The 26,155-nt window shown below is 51.7% G+C and overlaps 1 protein-coding gene and 1 pseudogene across 11 annotated transcripts in view; one reads left to right on the forward strand and one right to left on the reverse strand.

Moving 5' to 3' along the window:
• PIK3CD (phosphatidylinositol-4,5-bisphosphate 3-kinase catalytic subunit delta) overlaps positions 1–26,155 on the reverse strand; it is a 50,149-nt gene that overhangs the window by 6,863 nt on the left and 17,131 nt on the right. For 8 of the 11 annotated variants that reach the window (XM_089901744.1, XM_089901735.1, XM_089901730.1 and 5 more), the window contains 10 exons: positions 21,136–21,254; positions 7,583–7,755; positions 4,497–4,725; positions 4,162–4,391; positions 3,565–3,744; positions 3,100–3,249; positions 2,553–2,642; positions 1,322–1,543; positions 534–630; positions 299–429 (listed from right to left, as the gene is read on the reverse strand). In XM_089901744.1, the coding sequence (XP_089757870.1) occupies positions 299–429; positions 534–630; positions 1,322–1,543; positions 2,553–2,642; positions 3,100–3,249; positions 3,565–3,744; positions 4,162–4,391; positions 4,497–4,725; positions 7,583–7,723 (1,470 nt within the window). In that variant the 5' untranslated portion in view covers positions 7,724–7,755; positions 21,136–21,254. Of the gene's footprint in view, positions 1–298; positions 430–533; positions 631–1,321; positions 1,544–2,552; positions 2,643–3,099; positions 3,250–3,564; positions 3,745–4,161; positions 4,392–4,496; positions 4,726–7,582; positions 7,756–20,580; positions 20,687–21,135; positions 21,255–23,042; positions 23,209–26,155 lie in introns of those variants that run through there. The other 3 variants (XM_089901705.1, XM_089901698.1, XM_089901711.1) reach the window with 3 other exon arrangements.
• On the forward strand, positions 22,092–24,981 carry LOC149750836 (uncharacterized; annotated as a pseudogene).

Consider the following 26,155-nt stretch of genomic DNA (forward strand, 5'->3'; position numbering starts at 1 on the left):
CATCTCTCCCACTGGTTGTGACAACCAAAAATGCCTTTGGACATTGCCCAAAGTCCCCTGGGGGGCAAAGCGGCCCCCGGTTGAGAATCACTGCTCTAGGACACATGAGGAGTCCAGGGAGTCAAGGAAGCCCCCAAGCGTGTGTGGGCACCCAGCTCCCAGCCCGGGCAACTCACGGGGTGCAGGGACCATGTCCTGGGGAGCCCCAGAGGCAGGGTCAGGACAGTTAACCTTTAGCTTCGAGGTTTCTGGGCAGGGTGGGTCCTGGACCCCAAATGGCGAGGGCCCCCTCACTGACCTTGTCCAGGGCAGGGTAGTATATAGGGTGGGGGGCCACCTCAGGGAGAAAGATGACCAGGGCGGCTGCGCTCTCAGTGTTGGGGTTACTCCGCACGGTCCCACAGGGGTTCAGTAGCTCCCCTTTCTCGTCTGGATACAAGGACAGATGGGAGTTGCAAGGGGGATGTCATCACGTGTGGGACCCACCTCCCCAATCCCCTGGCCTCTGCCTCTCCCTCCTGGCCTGGGCCAACCTGGGACGGAGGGCCACATGTAGAGGCAGCGCTCGCCGGTCTTGAGCTGGTTCTTGTAATCAAACAGCATGAGGTTGGCCCAGGCGATGGGGCAGTCCTGGGAGAGAAACCGGGCAGGTCACAGCCAGCCACCAGAAAGCCTCCGTTTGCTCATCTGCAGGATGGGCCCAGCCAGACCACGCTTCCCACCCTTGCCCAGACTCCCTTCGAAGCAGCTAGCAGAGTCAGTCACCCCTCGACTCCCTTCTGCTCCCGGATGCATCCCACTCTCGGCTTCTTGAGAAAGCCTCAAACAAACCACATAGGCCCTAGGGAGCTGGCCCAGCTCAGCTACGAGTGAGTCAGGGTGGCTCGGTGGTCAGTCACATCCTGGGCCCCGTGACTCAGTGCTCGACCACCACTCTGTCTCCAACTGGCTGCTGACTCAGGCCACCCCGCTCCCTGCAAGGACACTGCATTTGTCCTTCCAGGGCAGGGAGCTCCCTCCAGGTTCCCACAAGGACCAAAGGCCCAGGTATTCCGAGTCACTGTGCTCATAAGCCCGGGAACGCAGCACCATCACATGGCAGGCAGGGGTGGGGCTAGCGTGCGCGCGTGCGCGTGTGTGTGTGTGTGTGTGTGTGCGCACGCACGGTGTGGAGAGGCCGGGGTTCACAGGCCCTCCTGGACCCCATCCCCAGGCTGCGTGCCAGCTGGGATGCTGGGAACGGGATGAGCAGTGGCCCCGGGGCGGGCTCCGGGACTGGACTGGGCGCATCACGGAGCGCCTCCCGACCGGCCCCACCCACCGCCTTCTTGGACTTCTTCTTGGTGGAGCGAGCCTTCTTGGCCTTCTCGATCACGGCGTAGAGCGCGAAGCAGAGGCGGGCCATGCGCGGTAGGTCGCCGATGCTGATGTCGAACTCCAGCCGCTGCTTCCACACAGGCTCTGAGCACACGCTCACCTCCGAGCTGGACACCGTCTTGCACAGCGTCTCGTTGCCATGGAAGAGGCCGGCCTGCACCACCAGCTGGGGAAGGCGCGGTGCGGGTGGCAGGCGGCAGAGGCCCAGCCTCCCTCTCCCGCCCGGGTGTCCCTCCCACCTAAGGCTCGAATCTCCTCCTGAAAGGTCCTCATTTCACGTGGGTCTGAACCCTCCCCCGCCAGGTGCTTGAAGGTGGTCCGGAAAAGGGAGGGCTGGCTGCCTGAGGGGGAGGTGTGGTCCTGGGGGGAAGGGGAGGGCGGCGTGGGCTGTGCTCCCCACTGACTGTGGGACCCTGGGGCGTGTTGGCTCCCTGCCCTGGGCCTCAGTTTCCCCATCAGGGCTCGGGAACTCCAGGGGCCCTTCTAGCTTAAGCACCCAAGGGTGCCCCCGCTGCTCAGAATGGCATGAGCCCCTGTAGGCAGGGAAGGACTTAATGCCGCCTGCACATCTCGCCCTGCCTCCTCATGGCCTGGCCAGAAAGCTGCCCCATGCAGCCCTCCAGGATTCATCCATGGGAGCCCACGCCTGACCTGCTTGTGAAATTACCCCAACCAAAAAGTGCTCCCCAAAGAGCCCCGACATCCTTGGACCCGGGTTTCCCGTCCTGCAAATGGGACGAGAAAACCTGCACCTCACAGGGCCGTCCTGAGGCCAGAGGAGGTGGGTGTGTGAACGACCCAGGGGTGGCCGTGGCCTTGGCCCCGGCCCAGCTGGAGCGGCTCCCCTTCTGCGCCTGTCACCTCCCAGGCTCTGCGGTTCCTCTATCCCTGGGCTGGGCCTGGCCCCACTACCTCCACCAAAGTCAATACCCAGAACTCGCTGGGCCCGGTTTCTCCGAATTGTCCTCTCTGGCCGGCTGGCCTGCTCCCCTCCCCCCTTCCTGTTTTGAAGCAGCTCATCACCATCCCCGGCAGGGATGCTGGGTAATGTGGTCAGGTGGCTTTCGTGTGACACCCCCCCTCCTTCTTCCTCCGCCACCCATCCAGGCCACAGCCACCGTGTTTGTGCAAAAAACATGCACTCCCCGGGCCCTTCCCGGCCCAGGAACCCCTACCTTCATCCGCTCATCGGCATTCACTTTGCTGCCCTGGATCAGCTCGATGCAGAAAGGCTGTTCCAGGGACCACAGGGACACGGAGACGGGCTGGGCGGGGTGGAGGGGAGAAGCGGGGGCGTTAAAGCAGGGGAATTCAGGGGAGGCTTGCGCTCCCGGCTGCTGCCAGGGTGCGTGGCCACCGCGGCGGCAAGGGTGTTGCAGATTCCTGCCCGCAACGCCATCCTTTACCAGAAAACCTGCCGTGCAGGCGCCCCAGGGGGCCCAAGACCCCCCCGAGCGCTGCAGGGCATGGAGTTCTGCCTACAGCACGGGAGACAGGAGGGGCAGGCGGCCAAGCGCCAGGCCTAGAGGCTGCCCCAGGAGTCCAGACAGGAGTCCACCCCAGCCCAGAGGCCCAACTCTCAACCCCGAGCAACCAGAAGGCATGAGACAAGGGCCCCCTGGACCTATGGCTGGTCCAGGGCGATGCCCAATAGGCGCCTGGGCTGGACCTCAGGTGGGAAGGAGGGCTGCAGGGGAGGGTAAGTGCAGGGCACCAGCTCACCTTCTTCAGAGGAATGGGGGGCGGTTTGGCGCGTGGCTTTTGGACTTGGGGGGCGGGGTTGCTCTGCTCGTCCCGCATGGCGAGGATGGAAGAGGAGTGCACCATGGTCAGGTGGGGGGTCAGCCTGCTGTGCAGGCAGCTGCAGATGTACTGAGATGGGGGGTGGGGTGAGTGGCTCCACTGTTCCCTGGACGACTGGCTACCCAGGGATGCCCCATGCTGGCCCCTGCCCACGCCAGGCCTTCTGGGGCCTCTCCTGCTGGCCCTTCCTGCCCCCGCCCACCTCCCTGTGCTCACGGGGAGAGCCAGCCCAGCAAGGGCGCACTCTCACCGTGACCCCCAAGGTCTGGCTTGTCGGGCTCGAGAGGGGCCGAGGACCAGCTCCCGCCCCCCCGCCGCCCCAACCCAGGCCCCAGGCCAGGACTGCAGGGAACCCAGGAACCCCTCCCGGACCCCAGGCCTCACCTGGAACTGGCAGAGGGGGTGGCTGCCGTACAGGTACTCGTGCTTCCCGTTCACCTGTAGTGTGTAGTCCTCGGGCTGCTCTACCAGCGGCTGCCGGAACACCGTGGCCTTCTTCCGGAGTGCGCAGGCCATCAGTGCCAGGGGCACATCCTTGGTGGACACCTGGAAGGTGAAGCTCTCCTAGGGGGAGGAGGGAGGGTCAGTCCTCCACGCCTGCGAAGAGCCCATGGGGTTCTGGGGCACAGGGGGTGGGCTGGCCCGTCTGCAAGTATTAGGCGCCCCCTGACCCCTGAATGTGAGCTCCACGACGGCAGGCTCTGATGATGGCACGTGGCCGACACCAGGAAATACCTGTTGGATGCGTGAGTGGACCGAGGACCAAAGCCTCTTGGTCACTCTGCCTTGTGGAACTCGCCGGTGGGACGTTTGGCCAAGCCCCTCGTATGCAATGGATACCCTACAAATACCACCCGATGTTGCTGGGAGGAGGATGAACTGGGGAGGCTGGTGGGTGACCGGGAGTCTCACAGGGGAAGTGTCCCCCGTGGACACGGCAGCCTGCATGCAGCACACGGGCCGGCGTGAGCCACCGCTCACCTCGCTGCCCTCGAACTTGACGTTGACGAGCAGGGCCTGGTTGGGGACGCGCAGGGTGCCCGGCCCCCAGCTCCGCGCTGAGGGCTCCAGCTGCAGGGGGAAGCTGTACTGCAGCCAGGCCTCCCAGCCCAGCTGCTGCCGGTGCGCGGCCACCTCCTCGCAGAACTGGCGCATCTTGGCTCGGAAGTCATTCACCTCCGGGTCTTGCAAGGAGTCAAACTCGTGGAGGCCTGAGGGGCAGGGGAGCCGGGTCAGCGTGGGGCTCGGGGGCGGGGCGGGGCGGGGGCGGGGGGCAGGCCCAGCGGAGGTGCGACGGCCTGGCCTCGGCAGGGCACCTTTGCCGATCAGCAAGCTGATCTGCGAGTTGATGAGCTTCTTCACCCGGTCACCCTCGCGGGCCACCAGGCGCAGGACGGGCAGGAAGGGCTGGATGTCGCATAGCCGCCGCTGCTCGTCCTCCAGCTCCTGCTGCTCCGCGGTCTGGTTGACGCAGGTGAACACGTAGGCCTCGGGGTCACTGAGCATGTGGAACAGCGGCTCATACTGGGCTCGGTGCCACAACACCTGGAAGGGAAGTGGCCGGTCAGCTCCTCCCCTACGGTGGGCAGGGCCCCAGGGAGCCGGGAGGCGGGTGGAGGCTGGTCTTACGACCCTGACAAGGGGGCAAAGGCAAGATCCCAGGACCACTACTCTCTCCGTCCCTTGAGCATTGACCACAGGGTCACCGGGAGTCGCCGTCCCTGCCCTTCTACGAACAGGGCCAGGTAGGTTCTAAACCTGGAGCAGAGCGGTGGGTCCTAAGGTTTCCCCTGTAGGCTACCCTGAGAGATGGCCATCCAGACTTGACCTCCAGGCACACAGCTAATCGTTCCTGGTTCATCACCCTGGTCTTTAAATGATGGCAAGTAATTCAGAAAAGTTTCACACACCGAGGGGGCCATAAACGCCTCTGCGGGCTGTGTCCAGTATGTGGCCTTGGGGTGAGGAGTCCCCAGGGATCACAGGAGCGCCACTGGGGCACCAAGTGTTAGTGCAAAGGTGCTCACCGCTGAGTCACAGAGAAGATGGAAAAGGAGAGAACAGCTCTATTTTTCTTCCACGGGGGATGGATAATTACGGTCCATCAATGCAAACGGATAGCACAGGCGTGTGACCCAGAATCTAAGGATACCTGTACCAATGCACACAGGGCTCCCACATACAGCATTAAGTGGGAAAAGACCCCAAGCTATAGAACAGCAGTTGTAATTCAAGCTCATTCCCATAAAAACGATGATAAACGTATTAACTACTGCAAGCTACAGTCTGCCAAGTTACTGGAAGACAGACGCACCCGTTCACTTACACACCGTCTATGGCTGCTTCAGCCCTACAACGGCAGAAAGACAGACGCACCCGTTCACTTACACACCGTCTATGGCTGCTTCAGCCCTACAACGGCAGAAAGACAGACGCACCCGTTCACTTACACACCGTCATTGCCTGCTTCAGCCCTACAACGGCAGAAAGACAGACGCACCCGTTCACTTACACACCGTCTATGGCTGCTTCAGCCCTACAACGGCAGAAAGACAGACGTACCCGTTCACTTACACACCGTCTATGGCTGCTTTGCAAAGCCTAGAATATTAACTGTCTGGTCCCTGGTATAAATTAAAATATTAAGAAATTGAAACTGGGGACTTCCCTGACGGTCCAGTGGCTAACACTTTGCCTTCCGATGCAGGGGGTGAGTTCGATCCCTGGTCGGGGAACTAAGATCCCACATGCCTCTCGACCAAAAAATATAAAAACATGAAAACAGAAGCAACACTGTAACAAATTCAACAAAGACTTTAAAAATGGTCCACGTCAAAAAAAAATCTTAGAAAAAAAAAGAAATTGAAATTGAACTGGGATATGAGGTGAGACTGCTGAGACCGATGTGTTTTATATTTCTGTGGTATTTGGAATTTTAATAATATGCATGTAGAGCCCTGTGAGCAAAAATAAAAAGATTAAAATGATATTTACACAAGGTTAATAACATGAAAAGGATGTTACAATGTTAACTCAGAAAAAAGATATAAAAATTCATAATCAGAGCTATCACCAAAAAACACTACATAGAAAAGAAAATAGGAAACAGCCAAAGTGTTAACTGTGCTTGTCTCATACGGCTGGATCATGGGTAATTTTTTCCTTCTACTTTTTCTTATTCTCCTAAATTTCAATGTGTCCATAGTACTTTTGAAATGGAAAAAAAAGAAATTTCATTTTTAAATGAAAATTAAAATTTCCCCTACCCCGAGGAAGGGAAGATTAAAACACAAAACAAAACAAAACTCAAGTATGGTCCATTGCTTCTCTCCTTTTTTTTCTGCTCCCAAGTATAGCTTTTCAAATTCCGGGCTAAGGCCTTGTCCTCTGCCATGACCCATTAAATCCCACACTTTGCAAGTGGGATAAGCCCTTTGAAAGGTCACAAGACAAGATCTACCAAATACCATCCAGATATTTCATCCTTTGACTCAGTAATCCATGATGAAAATTATTCAACAAAGCCAAAAACCATTTGCAAAGATGATGTTGACTATGATGACAGCTCTGAAGACAAAAGACCGGGAGAACTCAAGCAGCCGTGCATGGGGTGTGGTTTCAAACGTGATGGCACAGTCATGGAGAGAATGAAAGGTCACCCTGGGAACCAGCACCCTGAAGCTTTCACAGGAATCTAGGGAGGGTAAACGTGCCATGATAAAGGCGGGAGCTGAATTTGGAAAGCTAGGTGGATTTCAACTGTGAGTTTTTAAACAATTCTTGGACATTATTTTTATCTTTTAATTTTTTTTTTTTTTTTGGCCGCACCACACTGCTTGCGGGATCTTAGCTCCCTGACCAGGGCTTGAACCTGGGCCCCAGGCAGTGAAAGCGTGGAGTCCTAACCACTGAACTTCCAGGGAATTCCCATATCTTTTTTTTTTTTAAATTTACTTGTTTTATAATTTTATTTTATTTTTTAAGATTTTTGGCTGTGTTGGGTCTTCGTTGCTGTGTGCGGGCTTTCTCTAGGTGCCACGAGTAGGGGCTACTCTTGCGATGCGCGTACTTCTCATTGTGGTGGCTTCTCTTGTTACGGAGCACGGGCTCTAGGTGCGCGGGCTTCAGTTGTGACTCGCGGGCTCTAGAGCTCAGGCTCAGTAGTTGTGGCGCACGGGCTTAGTTGCTCCGTGGCATGTGGGATCTTCCTGGACCAGGGCTCGAACCAATGTCCCCTGCATTGGCAGGCAGATTCTTAACAACTGTGCCACTAGGGAAGCCCCCCCCACCATATCTTTTAAAATTCATAGCTGAGGATCTCAAATTTGAGAGTTGCAGAGTCCATCTGTCTGATTCTCTGAGTTCCAAGCTCTGAGAACTAGTTTTAAGGTCAAGATCGTACCTTCTTGATGGTGCTGAGGTTGGCATTTCGGGACACAGGGAAGTTCAGATAGACCCCCGTGGGCAGCAAGAAATCAACGGCCACGCTCTGATTCTCCTCCTTGGTCCAGAATTCCATGGGGCAGTCAACCCCGGGGGGCATCCTGCTCTTTTAATTCTCGGATACCAATCGTCCTGCAAAGGAAGCAAAGGCAAAGTGAGGCCCTAAGGTGTGCTGGGTGAGTCCTTTAATAGGACCCTTTGGAAAACAGGATTTCAGGACTTTTGTCAGCAGGAAGCTTGGGATGGAGTCCCAGCCGGGAGGTGGCTTGTGGCTCCTGCTGCCCCAGGCCACTGTCTAGGCTGAGCTACAGGCACTCTGTCTGCATCCTTCACGGCGGTGCCCCCAGTTTAAACCACCAAAAAACCCATGCCAAATCATTTTTTCTCAGGAACACACACACGTGGGAGACCTCACCATGGCCACCAGCCAGCAAAGATGGAAAATGGCAGGATCACTGGGCAGACAACCCCAGACTTGAGAGGGAGCGAAGGACGACGTTCTTTGAAACTTTTTGACCAGAAACCAAATGACTTGAAAATGGCTTTAGCCATCAAACAAGCTGTTGAACTATCTCAGCCATACCAAACCCACTGCCCGGTAAGTAACAAAATGTTACAGACACAATAAGAGGTCTTTGAGTCTCTCTCCCACTTCAGGGTTACCACCACCTGGATTCTGGTTGTTTATAGTTTCCGTGCATGTTCTTCTCCTTTTATTATACTAAAATGTGTCCACAAACAATTCCTAATATTTTTCCATGCTTTAAAGCATTGTTTGATTACTGAGTCTTCTGCCCTTGTTTTTGCCACTCAGCGCTGCAATCTCGATTTATCCATGCTGATACATGTAGCTCTAGTTCATTCATTTTAACTCCTGGGAGATATTTCACTGTGTAAATAAACAATTTATTTACCCCCCTCTCTTGCTAAGGAACCTCAAGGTTTGTGTCTACTCATTTTGGTTATTACAAACGATGCTGCAACGTATATTCTTGCACACATCACCTTGTGTACAAGTGAGAGTCTTGGTGAACACTGTCTAAGAGAAATATAATGTGAGCCACACGTGGAATGTCAAAGTTATCAGTAGCCACATTTTTAAAAAGTAAAAAGACACAGATAAAATTCAGTTAGTAATCTATTTTATTTAACTCAATATATCCAAACTATGGTCATTTCAATGTTATCAGTACAGAAAAATTACAAGATATTTTACATTTTTTTGGTGCTAAGTCTTTGAAATCTGGTGTGTATTTTACACTTACAGGACAATTCGGACGCTACGTTTGTATCAGAAGTATTTCATCTTATGTAGATTTCATACAATTAACAGGTTAAAAAAGTAGGTTCACAGAATCAAGTTGTTCCAAATATACTTAAAAGTTTTCCAATAACCAAATCGAGTATGAATTCTTACGTTTAAATGAGTTAAAATTAAATAAAATGTTTAAAAATTCCATTCCTCAATCATACGGTCCACATTTCAAGTGCTCAAGAAATACATGTGGCTGGTGGCTGCCATACTGGGCAGTGCAGGTAGAGGGTATATGCCTAGGAGTGGAATTGTCAGATCATACATATAACCTACGACAGGTATAACCACATCCTTAACTTTTTAATCTCCATATCTTTGCCAGCACTTGGTACTGTCAAATTTACTCATTTCTGCCAATCTGGTGGGCGTGAAATGCTCTCTTGTTTTAATTTGCATTTCTCTGATTATCCATAAAATGTTTACCTTCTGCAAATATCCAGCTTATAAACTTTGCCCATTTTTTTCTGTGGGGCTGTCTTTTTCTTACTGCTTGGCAGAGTTTCTTACATTCTCTAGATTCAGTTCTTTTGTTGCTTGAGTGAGTTGGCAATATCTGATTTGAGTCATCTTTTCACTTTGTTTATGGGTCTTTTTAAGGAGCAGAAGTTTTGAATGTTGATGTAGGCAAATCTTTTTCCTTCATGTTTTATCATTTTTATTCTTTAGACAAATACTTCCTTACCCTAGGGTCACATCCTCCGAGATTTAAGTGACTTTTTAAAATAGTTGAAAGGAAGTGTTTAGTTTGAGAGAGATGTTCTTCTGGTGGCTCTGCCAGCTGGCTCCAGGCCTCACCCTCAGTTAGTTGCAGAAGCTGCTCTGAGCAGCAGGGCAGCGTGTCACCCTGTGCTACCATGTTACCACTGTTGGGATCCACTTCCTCTGATTGTAAAACCACATCCTACTTTGGGTTCCTCTTTCTGAGAATGGCCAGGCCAAAGGCTGTTTTTTTTGACTCAAAATGTGGAGGACAGTCAGGAATTCTGGAAAATCCATTTACAATGCTTTGGCCAAGCTCAGGAAGGCATCTTTGGCCACTCAGTCCCGAGGCTAAGATGAGCACATGCAGCAGGAACTCCCCAGGACTCTAGCCAAAGGGATGGATGGGGCTACCTCAGTGCTGTGGAAACGAAGCCTTCGACTACACTCATCCATCTGGGATGCAGGGAAACACTTTGATATTAAAAACTCATTCCTAAAAGAGGAAGACTCAGGATTGTGTGGGCAGGACAGAATCAAATACCAGAGAGGGGACAGGAGAAGGATGGGAATTCTTTCCCTCTTTGTGGGCCCAGGACCCAGGATGCAGCTGCTAACAAGCCCCAGCTCTCCATGAAGCCCAGACCTGTCGCTCTCAGTATGTACGGGACACAGATGTCAGCTAATCCCGAGGCTTTAGAACTGCTCCAAGAATGCGGATTGGTACAACCACTTTGGAAAACTGTTTAGCAGTATCTACTAAAGGTGAACACATATGTCCTACGACCCAGCGATTAATTCCAGAAATGCCAGCACAGGTGCGCCAGAAGAAGCATACAAGAGTATAGCATCGCTATTCATAGTAGTCCCCAAACAGAAACTTCCCAAGTGCTCATCAGCAGTAGAATGGAAAAACAAACTGTGGTTTCCTCTCCCGATGGAATGTTGTATTAGCAGCGAGAGTGGATGATCTATCAATTCAACAATATAAATGAATCTCACACATATAAAGCTGAGAGAAAGACGTCAGGCACAAAAGGGTATATGCTCAAGATCCCATTTAAATGGAGAACAAGCGCTGGCAGAACTAGTCTATGTTGGCAGAAGAAGAGATAGGGGTTACCTCGGGTGGAAGGCAGTTTACCCTGGGGGAGAGCGGCACAGGGGTGCTGGTAACTTTCAGTTTCTTGATCTGGGAGCTGGGGGCCTTCCACAAACTCACTGCACCCTCAGTCCAAGTGGCTCAGATGGGTTGACTTCTCTCCTGGCTCCCGGAGTGGCCTGAGACTCAGGCCCAGCCTATCAGAGCCCTGCATTTCCCCTGGCCACAGGGACTGGGTTGGAAGCAGGAACGGGACGTAGCCCCAGCCAACTGTCATACCTCTCTGGCTACAGTGATTCTAGGATGGACATGTGACTATGAAGTCAATCCCATGGGTTTTGACATCTGGACTTCTTTGGGCACTTTCTCCTGGGAGAACAGAAAAGACAGAATATCTACCAAGAGCTGCTGGTGACCACCCACTGCTCTGAGGGGTGGAACCTGAGAAAGGACCAACGTGGAGGAAAGCAGAGCTCAGTATGGAAAGTGAAGCAGGGTCCCGAGGACAGCCTTTGATTCCCTGGATCCAGCCATGCCTGAAGCTACACTCTACCCCTAGAATTTTCAGTTCTATCAGCCAAAAAACCCGCCCCAGCTCTGCCTTTTTGTTGTTAACTTAGAGCAGTTTCAGTTGGATTTTCTATCACTTGCAGCTGAAAGTATTTATTTCCATTAATAGAGCAGAACATTCCATTTTTGGAAGCTTCTAGTGTTAGAAATTTCTTCCCTTGGACACTGGCCCACCGCTAAGAGCCAGCCCCGTCCTTTGTGCTGCCACCTAGAGGCACATGGAGTCGTTATCTGATGGCTCTTCTGCTGGATGGTGGCCCCAGCACCTCTGTTCTCCCTACAGAGCAGATTTAGACTCTTTTGCCAAAGTTTGGCACTCCAAGAAAACAAGATGCTCCAGATGGGGCCTGGCAGGCCAATTGTAGGAGAATGTTCTAGTCACCAAACTCCCATTTGTTTGGCCTAAAGGTGTATCAGGCTCCCCTCCCCCGCCTCCCCTTCCCACCGAAAGTTCTTTGGTGGCCACATCACCAAGTTTGCTGGCTGCCAACCCTCCAGATACTTCTCACAGTAAGCCAGGATCTCCCAGTCTGTACAGGAACACTAACTTCCTGAATCTAGACGCAGGAACTCACAATTATTCTTGGTAATTTCATCTCATGGAAATAATCAGCACTCATGTATTATTGGATTTGACATTTTGTATATATCACTTAACCTGAGATATTTTAGTTTATTCGACTAGTATTTATTGTCAGGAATCGTGCGAGGTGCTGGGAACACAGTGGTGAATGAGACAAAGGGTCCCTCCCCAGAAGGTGCTTACACACCAGTAGGGGAGACACAGTAGACAAGAAGGATGTTCCCGCGTTGTATCAACGCAGTGAAGGACAGAGTGTCTAGTGACGATGTGATGGAGGACAGCAGGAGGGGCTACTGCATATAGGGAGGCCGAGAAAGGCCCCTCTGAGGGGAGGACACTGGGGCAGAGGGCCAGGGTGAGCCATCACGTCCCGAGCCAACAGAAGGCGGGCCCTTGCCGCTGGAGCGTAGGGGAGGGTGGGGGATGAGATGGGCTGAGGAGGTCAGCAGGGACCAGTCCTGCAGAGCCTTTACAGGGGAAGCATCTGGCTTTCACTCTAGGGGCGATGCAGTGAGTGCACAGCCCTAGAGGGTTTTAGGAAAGGGAGCCACCAGATCCTATTTGCATCTGAAATGATGCTGAAGGGTTGCAAGCATGCAGTCAAGAATGTAGGGCAGCTCGTGCCACAGATGACTGTGGCTTGACCCAGGAGGAGGAGATGGAACTGGAGAGGGAGGGAATCAAGGTATATCTACGAGCTGGTGGCGGGGTGCGCGGTGCGGGGGCGTCAGATGGGGGACAGTGAGAGAAGGAGCAAGGATGACAGACAGGTTTGAGCTTGGGAGACTGCATGGCTGGTGGATATTTACTGAGATGGGAAAGTGTAAGGGAGAAACAGGTTTGCAGGGAACTGAAACAGCAAGAGCTCCATTTCAGACATACTGAATCTGAGCTGCTTACTGAACATCCCAATGGAGACAGCCAAGGGGCAACGTCCCAGTTTGCAGCTCAGGGGAGAGGTCTTAGGGGTCACAGAGATATCATTTGGGATCAGTAGACTGCACACACATGTGGAGCCATGGGGCCAGGAAGGTAAGTAAGGTTCACGACCACCCTCAAGGCACTAAAGTGGGATGGACCAAAGAAGAACCAGGAACAATCCTTCTCACTCTGTCATCCAGAATCTTGAGAGAGGCTTCCTCTGTCCATCCACATCTGAATCGTTAATAAAATAGTAAAGAAAACTGGGCAAGAAGGAGCTCGCTTCCTTTCACCTTCCCACTTCCGGCCCACACAATCCACAGAACAGCTGCGCGGCAGCAGTCATCCTGGCCGGGGGGTGTGGGGGTGTGGGGGGGTGGGGGGGTGGGGGGTGTGGGGGTGTGGGGGGGTGGGGGGTGGGGGGTGGTGGGGGGGGTGGGGGGGTGGGGGGGGGGGGCGGGGGGGGCGGCGGGGGGTGGGGGGGTGGGGGGGGCGGTGGGGGTCTCTGTCACCAGCCCTCTGGAGCTGTTCCTAGACATTCCCAGGTAGATGCACCTTCTCTGGCCTGAGGCTGAAGAACAGTTTCTCAACTGTGAAGGTCTGAGGGGTCTGACCTCCTGAGTCCTGAGCGGCCAGCAGAGGAGTTACTCTAAAGATTTCGATAAAAGGACATCTGCCACCACCATCCTTCCCCACTGGCAGCAGGGAACGCCTCAGGGGGCCCTAAGTTATTTCTAAGGGAAAAGGGCAAGCAAGGGATGTAGAATCCCACAAATGCTTCTTCGGGACTAGGAGTGACCTTGCAGCCCACATAGTCCCCCTGGGCTGGCAGACCAGCCGCCTGATGGCTTGTCCCAAGCTCAGGACTGCCGAAGGATCCCTTTCATTCCTGTTGAAACTCCACCATTTTGGGGCTCTGAGCTGGCGTCTCCCGAGTCTTGTTAGACTTCTGCCTCCTTCCAGTGGCCGTCACCAATGTGGTTGACACACTGACCGGGAGATGCTGCCCAGCCTTTGTCAATGTAAAGACAGGCTTTTTGGTGCCTGGGGAACAATCACATACCCTGGGGAACAGCTTCCCAAGGGAACACGTGAGTCACTGTCAGCAGGGGACAGGCTGTGAGAAAAGAAGGGAAGTTGTGTCTTGCTTGTCTGAGCATAAACATCCTCCTCCCTGAGGGGATGCCCTGGGCAAAACATGCCCTGTACACTTCAGATGTTATTCTAAAGCAAGAGTCTAGAGGTCCCCCTGGACGGCTCCTATGAACCTGTATAGAGAGAGATGTTCATGTCCTTAACCTGAGGACAAAACATCTGTCCAATGCCTGGATTTCAGAGCCCAAAGTTACAACCTAGTTAGCCCAAGGGAAGGAGCCTCAGTCACAGAAAGTTGTAGAAGGTAGTTACGCACACAGTCTAAGTATTTACCGTCCACCCATGCTGGGAGGATGCGAGACCAGCAGCCACATGACAAGGGGCAGGGGGCCACAGGGGCCGGCCTTCCACATCACGCTGAACAGAGCAGAGTTCACACTGGGCCCCTTGACCCGGGTTTGTTTCCAGGACTTCTCGGCCTCAAAAAGTCCTTCTAATCAAGTGCTGTTTCCAGTCAGTCTCCCACGGAGAATGAAATGAACGCTTTTCCTGTTGCCCAACTTACATGGAAAGTGAGAGCAAGTGAGCGCTTCAGAAGCAGAGCGGAAGATGCTTTACCTGGAGGGCCACCACCTGGTGAATCTCCTGGATGTTTACCCCGAAGGAGCTTTCCAGAAACCACCACCCTGCTCTGGCTGCCAGGAGATCCTTCAACCACCACATCCTCCTGGAGACCCTCAGGAAAAAGAATGAGGGGCCCCTCCTTGACCCAGAAGGCTGAAGGTCCCAAGTCCTATTCATTCATTCACTCGCTCATTCATTCATTCAGCAAATATTGATTTGATCGCCTTCTATGTGTCCATCAGGGAATGGGACAGGCACCATCCCTGCTCTTACAGAGTTTTTAGTCTGACGGGAAAAGACAAAAAAAAAAAAAAAAAAAAAGAAAGAAAGAAACAACTGAATAAACAAGATGATTTCAGAGAGTATAGGATTAGAATGTGATAAAACAGGTTTGCAGGGAGCATCTCCTTTGGATGGCAGGTCAGGTAAGGGTCCTCAGGTGAGATATTGCAGATGAGGCTCAAATGACGAGAAGGATCCAGGAAAGATCTATGAAATAGGGTTCCAGGCAGCTGGAACGGGAAGTGCAAAGGCCCTGAGGCAGAAGACCAGGTAATGGGAGTCACAGCAGAAGGGGAGACTGGGGAGAGACAATGTGGCTGATCCTGCAGGGCCTTGGAGCCTCCATGAGGAGCCAGGCTTTGTCACCACTGCAGTGGGAAGTCACTGGGGGGTTTTAAGCGGGGGACGGAGATGGCCTGATTTTACGCTTTACGAAGAAGACTGCTTTGGCTGCTGTGAGGAAAATGGAAGGAAGGGAGGCAAGAATGGAGCGGGGAAAGTAATGAGGCCAGGGCCCCAGGTCAGAGCTGGCAGAGCAGATGAATGAGGGAAGGCGTTGGGCCCTACAGGCCACGAAACACCCCAATCCTCTGCTCTTAAGGAGCTGAGGAACAGGCATCCCAGCAGCCCAGCCTTGAAGCCTGCAGCCTTCACCTTCTTGAAGAGAATGAAGCCATAGGCCAGAGGGAAATGCATGGCCCAGGGCCCTCAACAGGTACAGTTTTAGGATAGATGTGCTATTCTTCCAAGATACAAATGGTTTCTTTTTTTTGTTTGTTTTTGTTTTAGTCCAGGCAAGTAGGACATCCTGAAGACCACCCCAGGAAGAGGAAGGATGGGCTTGTTTGGAGGGCTGTCTGACACCCCACCTCCTGCCACCTGGAGAAAAAGAGGTCAGAGGGGTGAAGGATGGGATTGGACAAAATAACAAAGTCACGTGACACCGTGCAGAAGAAGGCATCCCAGTGTCTGCTCGGAAGGTAAGCTGAGGACATGAACTACCTTACTCCCTGGTTTCCTAGTCTACCCACTTCTGCCTCCCTCACTTCTTTTTTTTTTTTCCACTCTCTCCCATTTTAAATGTGTCTCCTTTGAGTCCATATTATTCAACAGGACAGTAACTTCTAATTTGAATATTTTAAAAAGGAAAAAAATCCTCAGTGGGGGAAAACCAAGACAGACGTCAGAGAAGGAGACGTGTAGGTCTTTGGAAATTCTGTTCTATATGGGAAAAAAAGAGAGAGAGAGAGACTGACTCCTGCTACTGCCATCAGAAAAAAAAAAATGAGCCAACTACCCTACAAAAAGTTCTATCCCAATGATCTCCTATGATGCTCAGTTCATGGTGCACCCAGGGGGGCCTTGGGCCTGCAACCATGCTGGGTCCCTCAATACTACACAGCAAAATCAAGAGAGAGATCCATGGTCTCATATCTGGTAATTTGGGGAATCTGGAAACTGTCTTAAGGAAGCAATTCAAAAGTGAAAAAGGAAAAGCTATATGCACAAAGATATTGATTGTAGTATTGTCTGTGAAACGCATAAATCAAAAATAATAAAGAAATGTCTAAGTAAATGATAACACAAACAACAAGAGTGAATGTAGTCATTAGAATGACACGGCACTGCAAATACTCCCCACATTAAATGAAACCAATAATGCACATATATTTATCATGGCAACATGTGTTTGTGGACAAAACATTTCAGAAAGCATAGAGAAAATGAAAACAGCTATATTATGGGTGGATGTGGCCATCATACTAATGACTTTTAAATTTTAATATCTGTGAAAGTTTTGCAAGCACATAATTTTAAAAATTAATTAAAACTAAAATGCTTGCAGCAAAAAATTAGCAGTCCCTTGACCTCCATATCCAAACAAACCACCCCCAATTTCAGTTGTATCTTTTGGCATTTATCTCTGCATTTCTAAATAACAGGTTTATACTGATATTTCTTGATCTTCAACTTTTAACTTTTTACCTGAGAAGATGAGTTTGTGCTTTCCTTCACATACACACATGCATGGATCCTCTCCCCCATTACCTGGATATAGTTATGTGATCACTTTCTGTTAATCAAACTTTAGTTCTTCCATTATTATAACTATGTAAATATTGTTCAAAGCTAAGCCACATCCTATACTATGGTTTCCTTTCTTGTTCAACTTTTTGTTACTCCTACAGTTGCCTCGTTTTTAATTTTCTTTGTTTTCTATGTGTGAATATGTAATTCTTCCTCAAACTCTCTAACAGCACTACAAAATCCTTATAATACAGCAAATACGTCAGATAATCCATCAGCTCCATTTTTTTCTTAGAGATTCCTCCTGGGGCCCTCAGCCGTCTTGCTCCAAATTGGGCTGGCTGCTCTCTAGACCAGCTGCACAACTATGATACTGGAACTTCTTTTCACTATCATTATGGGAATTCCCTTCACCTTCTCTCCACCAGTCAGAGTTCTTGGTTGCAAGTAAAGAAGCTGACTCTCACTGATTAAGCAGGGAAGGAGCTGACAGGTTATCTGACATATCTGCTGCATTGTGAGGGGTTTAATAGTTCTGTTGGAGAGTTTGAGGAAGAATTAGTGATTAGTACATTGAAAACAAAGCAAATAAAAATATGAGGCAACAAACAAAGCAAATAAAAACATGAGGCAACTATCAACTGCAGGAAAAACAGAAAGTTGAACAAGAAAGGAAATATAACTGTAGTACACCATGTGGACTCCATGATACAGAATCATGTCTGATGGCAAAATTGCTGGTATTGCCACTGAGTACCTGGTGCTACTTTGTACCCCTGCCTCTTCTGCGCCAAGAACTCAACCTTGAAGCCCATCCCCGCTATCACCACCATAACCATGGAAACAACACACGTTTCATCCCTTTCTTCTCTGTCAAAATATAACATAGGTACATTTCATCAGTGGAGCCCACATCACAGGTGCTGGCTGCAGGGGAGGCTTGGAAGAGAGTACTTTCCAGTTCCCATGGTGGGGTAGGTGTTTTTTTCCCTCCCCACTCCCAAGGCTCAAAGATAGCAACAGCTGAAATACAGAAAGTCATCTGGTGGCTGAGCCAAGTGAGAAACAAGAGACAACTGCATATTGTACCACTCGTTCCTCTTTCTTGGTTTACTCTCTCATTTTAGTACAGCACATCCTCTAGTAGCTTCCTTGAAAAGGGATACAAAGGGGGTGTGTGTGTGTGTGTGAAGTTTTTGAAAAATTACATGTCTGAAAAAGGTCTTCATTCTATTATTTTGCTTGAATGATGATTACAGAATTCTGGGTTGGGAATTAATTTCCCTCAGAAATTTGAAAGAGTTGCTCCACTGTCTTGTAGCTCCTGATATTGATTTTGTAAAGTCCAATGCCATTTCGTGCTCTGATCTTCTGTACGTGGCCCCTTTTCCCTGCACTGGCTTTTAGTAACTTCTATCTCTGGACTTTTGGAAGTTCATGTTGACGTCCCATAGAACATCTTTTACTTTGATGTAGTGTATCTTTTTTAAAAAATATATTTATTTATTTTTATTTTTGGCTGCATCGGGTCTTCATTGAGGCACGCAGGATCTTTTTGTTGCGGTGCGCAGGCTCTTCGTTGTGGTGCATGGGCTTCTCTCTAGTTGTAGCGTGTGGGTTTTCTCTCTCTAGTTGTGGCACGTGGGCTCCAGAGCGCGTGGGCTCTGTAGTTGCGGCACGCGGGCACTCTAGTTGAAGCACACGGGCTCAGTAGTTGTGGTGCGTGTGCTTAGTTGCCCCGCGGCATGTGGGATCTTAGTTCCCTGACCAGGGATTGAACCCACGTCCCCTGCATTGGAAGGCAGATTCTTTACCACTGGACCAGCGGGTAAGTCCCTGATATACTGTATCTCATTATTTGTTGGGCTGAGTGCTACACAGAGATTCTTAATGCAAACTCTTGAGTTCTAGATTTTTTTTTTTTCCTGGAGTTTAATAACTTTTCCTTCTCCATTTCTCTCCTATGAGATGGATACTGGGCCTCCCAAACTGCTCAAATTTTCTTATCTTCTTTCTTATTTTCCGTCCCTCAAGTCTTTCTGTCTTACTTTCTAGAAATTCATTGTTCAATCTTCTAACTCTATTCTATTGAAGTTTCTACTTCTACTATCCTAGTTTTGATATCCAAGAGCTTATTATTGTTTTATAAATATGCCTTTTTTTAAAACAACCATGTTTATGACTTCTGGGTCTCTGCCTTTCATGTTAGAGGACTCATTCGGTGTGTGATGATCCAGGCTGCCCATTCAAATTTAAGAGAGAGGCACTGAAAGGTGCTTGTGCAGGGCCGGTTGCCTGGTAGGTGTCGCTGAGAAGTAGCGTTTTTTCGTATGAGGTTGGGTTCCTTAGAGAGAAGTTCAAGGCCCCTGCCTGGAGGATGGGTAGAAGCCAGGCTGCCATGTTCCGGGAACCAGCTAGGAGAGGGTCTATCTATTCAGCATGCAAACTTTCACTGAATCTTCCTGTTCTCAATATAGAGCCTCCCCTGCCTTCTGCTGCTCTGGTTCAATGCTGCCTGCAGGAAACTAGCCATCTTCTGCTGGTGGAGGAGGGAGCTGCCTGGCTACGTGGCCTGAGAGAGGGGTCTGTGGCTCTAACACACACTTTAAACCAATATTCCTGCTTCCAGCCCCGCTCCCCGCCCCCATCGTTGGGAACACTCTGTGGCCCCCATTCTTTAGCCTTTGGTGGGTCGTGTGTACAAGCCAGCTTGCTTCCCTCACAGCCAGGACATTCAACATTCTAAGCTTTGCTTTTCTTTCACCCACTTGCTTCCCATCTTTCAAAAATTTTGCTCATATCCCTCCCCCTCTATCATCATTTTCTGTTTTCTTAAGGATTTATACCTTTTTATTCCTCTACTCTCATTTTAGTGGGCTTTTGAAACAGAGCAGAGATAAACACATGCATTCAGTTATGTTTTTGTGGAAGTTCATGATAATATTTACCAAGAAATAAAAATCAAGTTTCCAAAGATACACACACAGAAGACTCTCCAGGGAGGATACTCCAACAAGGAAACAGTGGTTTTTTTGGGAGGGGGGTAGGATTATAGAAGAGTGATGCTTGTAATTTTTTTGTATTTTGTAAACTTTCGACAGTAAATAGGTATCCTTTACAAATCAAAAAGTAGGAGGGTTAAAAATCATGATTTAAAGGCATCTTCTGAAACACAAATCAAGACAGTGTAAACAGCTGTGTAGCAGAGAAAGAAACTAATTCCTCTACACAGGTCTACATAATCCATGGTTTTCGCCTATGTGCCAGGGAGTCCTGGGGTTCCACAGAAGCACCCCAAGGCCTTCAGAGGGTGGCAGGAGTAGGACAGCTGCTCAGTGGGAGGAGTTCTGGGCCAGTCTCTACTTGTACCACAGTGGCACTCTTTTAATCTGCTTTAGAGGTTAAAATTCTGCTTAGTACTTTGATCTTTTTCAAGAGGTCCACACTAACAAAGAAGTTTGGAAAGTACCGATGAACACCTAGAAAAAATGAGGTGGGGTGGGGAAAAGCCTCCAAGGATGACATCAGGTAACCTCGTGCCCTACGTGAACCATCAGAAATGACAGTAGCTGCTCGAGCAACTGTATAAGGAAGATGGTGCTGTGCACCCACAGAATACATATGTACCCACACAGCTTGCAAACGGGACAAATCTGCACACTTGCTAATCACACCCAGCTACCCCCAGATACCAAAGGCAGGTGTTCAGCCAAGGCTCGGTCAGTGTCAGTCTCTGACCTCAATTTCTTCATTTGCACAATGAAGGGACGACATTCAGCTTGCAAGCTAATGTCCCAGAAGTTCCAAGGAGCATCCTCTTACTGATCCAGTGACTGCCAACTCTCTAGAAAAACAGAATGTCCCCACCTAAGGACTCCTTGAGAAGCAATATCAAGTTACGAAAATCCAATCCACTTCCTTCGGAAGAAGGTTTTAATTTTTCTCGCACCAGATAGGTCAGCCCAGCTCTATCATGCACGCAGCAAGTCAAATACCAAATGCTGCGGTTTAACAATGGGTTCCAGGGCTCCTCGGAGCACAGCCATCCCTTCCTTCCCAGGTAGCAGCATCCCTCTCTTGGGAAGCTGGCTGGGGTCTAGTTCACATCCCCCTTCATAGGCTCTGAGCACAAATTTGGGTCACTCTCTTCCTTTTAGCATTCTAGTCCTAAAGAGAAGTTCTCCTTTGGCTAGATAGTCAGGGAGGGTGGATTCCATTCAAATTCTTAACCTATCTACAAAATAACATCTCCTCTTCCCCCCCCCCCCAACCTGTTTCCTTTGCCCAACCTACCTCTCTGGAATGGTCCAAGAAAGACCAGCAGCAAAGGTCCCTCTGCCTGGCAGATTAAAGATGCTTTGGGGTCAATGAGCATCATTCCGCCCTTGCCTGACTCTGAGCTCCTTATCTGTCTGAAAAAAAAGAAAAGAAAAGAAAAAGAAAGAGAAAGAAAGAAATCTTTAAAAAGAGAAAGTCTCAGAAAACTTCTGTGCATTCTCTTAGAGGACTTTAGCTCAAAAGCAACTGTCTCACCAAGGTTTCCTTTTTGCAAACCAGTCACATTGTACTTAATGGGCCTTTTTCACCATCTGTGTCAATGCCACCCCCAGCTCCCTTTGGTGGTACTGAAGCAAACCACAGGAACATTTCCAGTGCCTGGCAGGAATTCATATACATACAGATGACTCAGACCATTTTTAGAGTTGTTTGTTGTTTTGTTTGGTTTTTGAAAGCAAAGTAAGTGATCTGAGTCAAGCCTGGGTTCAAGTTCCATTCAATGGCTGCAAAAAGCAGGTCTGTGAACTTGAGGTCCCCATTCAAGACCCAAATTGCATCATAAAGGAAGATTCATCCCTGCTTGCTGGAGATGAAAAGGAAGGGTGTGTGGGGAGGGGTCGGCCCACTCACTGCATCTGTGGTGCTTCTTTCCCTACTGTGGGCGGCTCCTGGAAATAATCTGACCCCAGAGACAGAAAGACATCTGAGTTCTGGGAGCCCAGGCGGCTGGGTTCCAGCAGCAGGACCTGCCACCCTCCCAACTTCCCCCCAGCTACCTGCACAGCAGGAGTCTCCTGCCTGGAACCCACTGGGCTCCTGAAGACCAGGAAACCTAAACCACTGGTTTCTCCATGAGACAAAAAGCCCAGTCCTAGGAAGCCGTTGGAAAAGGTGTCATTCCAAGAAGACATTTCCCAAGGTCCAAGCTGGAATTCTCCCGGCTGCCGGCCTAATCCCTGGAAGGATACCCCATGGACCCTGCTGCAGGAGCCCAGGAACATGGGCTTGGATGGTCTCTCCATTTAGCATCCAGGTGAGAGGATGGCAAGGCACTTCCCAAAGCACTGTCACCAGAGAAACGGGAGGTCAGCGACAAGAGCTAAGAAAGAAATAACTTCCATTCTGACCAAGGGAGTTAATTAACAAGAGGACAAAAAACAACAGCTCAGTCACAGGGAAATGAGACAGGATCGTAGAGAAAGCACTTTCGAAACGAGGAAAGACGAAGCAAAAAAAGTGATGGAGCCGAGAGAATGAAAAATAAGAGAAAAATTAGTCCTTAGGAATTCAGGTCAGGAAATACGGAGCCGGGACAGAATTCACAAGAGCGGGCGAGGGAGGACGTCTTTTGCTCTGGCCCTCACGCTGGCCGGGACCTCAGGAGCTGGGTCTACCGCCCTCTAGCCCTCTGGGTTCAAGGGCAAAGCTTTGGGAGGCAACGCTAGGAATGGCCAGAGCGCAGGATGCTCGGTCCCGAATCGGGGGCAGGGGGAGGGGAGGGCGCGCGCGGCAACTGCTCGGTCCCTGACAAGTAAACAGCTCTCCCCGAACAGGCGCGCGTCCTCGTCCGGAGCCCGGCTGAGGGCCCTGCTCATTCCCATCTAGGGCGGAAGCGGGACACCCCGGATTCCTGGCCCCACGGAGGCATAAAAGGGATGCAATGAGATCAGAAAAGGAGGGTATGAATCAGCCCACACCAGAGAATCACAACGCGAGAGCGGCCCGCTGCCTCGGCCTCCCCAACGGGGTTCGGTCCGCCCCGGGAACGCGCCTCCTCCTCCAGACCCCACGCGCCCCCGTTCCCCGGATCTCCCCAGGCGGACAAAGCCCGGCGCTGGGCGGGGCGTGGCGGGGCGTGGCGGGGCGTGCGCTGTGGGGGGGCACTGGGACCCCGCAGACGCCCGCACAGGTGGGCTCCGTACCGGGTGTCGATGCCGGGGGCGGGGCCCGGTCTCCCTGGAGACGGTTGCCCAGGGGACGCGGCGGGCGGGTCCCGGAGCGACGGGAGGGCGCGAGCCTCTGGGCGGCGGCGCGGAGCCCCGGGGGCCTGAGGGCAGGTCCACGGTGCGGAGCGGGTGAGCGGGGCATCCGCGGAGGGGCGCGGTCCTGGGCGGGGCCCGGACAACAGGCCGACGCGGGCAGGGCCAGGGGGCGGGGCGTCCCCTGGGCTGGGGCGGGGCCAGCGGCGGCGCGGGCACCGTCGGCAAATTCTCACAGCCCCAGCCAGGCGAAGCTCTGGAGAGCAGGCGTCTGCTGCGCACCTCGTGGACGCCGCTGCAAATCCTCCCGGACCCCCGCTGCTCCCTGCTGGCGGGTGGGGTTGCGCATGGAGTCGGGAACCTCAGCCGCCGCTGGACCCCGGACGGCTTGCGCACGCTGGCCTTGGCCCCCCTTCGGCCTTGTAACCAGAGGATAGAAAATGCCACCTGCCAAGTGAGCCAGGGCCGGTCGTCCGCCTAACTGCTTTCCTCTCCCGGGTTCCCAGGGAATCACCAGAAAGGGCGGGGCAAGGGACCAGTGTCACTTGTCAGGAGCCGGGGTCACCCGAGTAACTGGCCAGCCCTGGCTCTGTGCTCAAATCCAGTGTGCGGGCTGTTCCCCAGCCGCTGGGCCTCTCTCTCCATCGGAGTTTACCTCACATGTCGGATTTAGAAAATAAATGGGTTAACCCGGGGCTTTCACGATACACCTATTCATTACAATGAACTATGCGTGCTGGCATAGCGTGCGTGCGATAGCGCGGTCATCCCCCTGCACTTTGCTCCAGTTTTCATCCAGGCATCACACTGTAAAGTGGGTATTGTTCTCCCTTGGGTTGTAAATGAAGCCGAAGCTCAGAGGGCAAGGAACTCACACACACACAGACACACACACGTCCGCACCCAATCCCACAGCCTCTTAGCAGCAGAGCTAGCTTTGGAAGCACTTCGGACTGTTACCGGGCCCACACGCTTCTTGCCCTGCAACGTCCCAGGTCCCCTCGAATGTTCCTTCGGGTCCACAGCCGGACTTCAACCTGTGTCACAGTGGAGCGCAAGAGGAGGAGGGGAGTGCGAGGTTCAGAGTGACCCCAGAGTGACCCCACCCGAGCGGGGCAGACGTGGGGCAGAACAAAGTGGCCTGAGGCACAGCCCTCGGTGGTCCCAACTGCTCCGCACGTCTCCGCCTCCAGCCAGTGTTCCAGGTGAGGCGCCCAAGGCAGGGCCCGCCCATCCGGCCCAAAGAGCCTCCCTCCGCCCCAGCGTCGCCTAGAGCCTGCGAAGAGGGCAGGAGAAAAACTCGGCCAGGAGCTCCCGGGAATGTTGAAGAAGCCTGGGATGCGCAGACCAGGCGGCCCGGCCGCGGGAGGTCGCGGGACCCTCGGTGAACTCTGCGTCGCCAACCCCAGCACCCCTGTCAGGGCCGGGGTTCTGGGCGCCCCGGCCACCTCGAGGAGAAGAGAGAGGGGGTTCAGGATGGGAGGATCCCCCTCCGTATCCCATCCCCGGATGTCACACACAGACACACTCACAAAAACATACACTAGCATGCACGTTCACACACACACACACGCATTCGGGTAAATTGACACACACAATGACGCACGAAGTCACACACTCCCGCACAAGTACTCAGACACAGAGACCGAAGATACACACACAATTACTCTATGTAAACACACAATGACACAGACGCCGAGACCACAGACACACACGCACTCGTGCGCATTCACACTCAACCTCACTCTCTACCCGCACAGCGCAGCGGGCTGTGCACTTTGCCGACCATCTCTGGAGAAGGCGGAGCCTGGCCACTGGGTGGGAACCGCCCCGCACCCAACCCAGCGCTCCACCGGCTGGCTTCCTCCGCCTCCACCTTCACTCCCGGGGACGCTGGCGGCTCGAACCCGGACTCAGCCCGGGTAGGGAGGGGTACCTCGTGGGGGTGGGATGAGGCAGGACCGCCCTTGACCCACAGGAAGGGGATTTCCCAGGATGAAAAATAAGCGTCAGGGTCACAGCTGGACCTTGGATGGGCAGACAGAGGCTAGGAGGGGTCCTCTGACTGCCATCCTGACTGGGGAGGGGTTGTATCCCTAACAACCCCCAACCAGGAAGGGATAACGACCCCACAGGGCCAAGCCACCAAAGAGATTTTCCAAGGGGCAGACAGGCTTTGGCTGTTCCCATCTCCATAGGCGCGGCCCCAGGCCCCCTATCCTGCAGACTTCCTTTCTCTCCAGCCTGGGTCTGGTTGAAAGTCAAGCTCAAAGACAAGGTCCCCATTAGCACTGTTCAAATTGGGGTATTATTTTCCTCTGGAGCCAAGAGAAAAATCCAAGATTCTTTGAAATGGCAAAAGCCACAGAAGTCATCCTCCGTGTATTCACAAATGTACTGGAACTGCACTGACAAATTCCAAAAAGATACATAATGTAGTCAGTTGTTTGGGAGAGAATTAAGTGAATTAATACAGACACATGGAAAGTCTCTATAACAGTGCCCGGTGTGTATACTAACCACTCAGAAGTGTTTGCTCTCACAGATGGGAAACAGACACAAAGAGATGCAGCAACCTGGCAGAGAGGGAAGAAAAATCAAAGTCTCCTGATCTCCTCGTTCCAAGCTAAGGGATCTTAAGTCCTTTTTGAAATAATAGTGAGGGTATAAAGAAATTAGTTTAGTGGATAAATAAATTAGTTTCACCATTGTTAGAAAGAATAGGGAAATTAGATTCCCAGTCCTCTACTAGCGACTGCCAGAAGGAGTGGATCCTCTTTATAAGCTCCCGAGCTTGAGGCAAGAAATCCGAAGCGCCTCTGCTCACACCCATGAGAACCCTTGGTACATTCAACAGACCTGTAAGAGGGGAGTTGATCTGCGCCATGAGGCACTCCTTCTCCCCATCCTGACATTTCCACGTGAGCTCGCTGTGATGAAATGTCAGCTTCCCTCTGCTGCCCACCGATATCCCAGCCTCCAACCTTCCTGGAATTCTGCTTGGCTCTTCGAATTCAAACCTGGCACTCAGCATTGCAGGGGGTCAGAATATGAAA

The sequence above is a fragment of the Delphinapterus leucas genome, chromosome 1, assembly GCF_059928025.1.
Source record: "Delphinapterus leucas isolate spDelLeu-1000000601 "Yukka" chromosome 1, BTC_Dleu_Yukka2, whole genome shotgun sequence".
Classification (NCBI taxonomy): domain Eukaryota; kingdom Metazoa; phylum Chordata; class Mammalia; order Artiodactyla; family Monodontidae; genus Delphinapterus; species Delphinapterus leucas.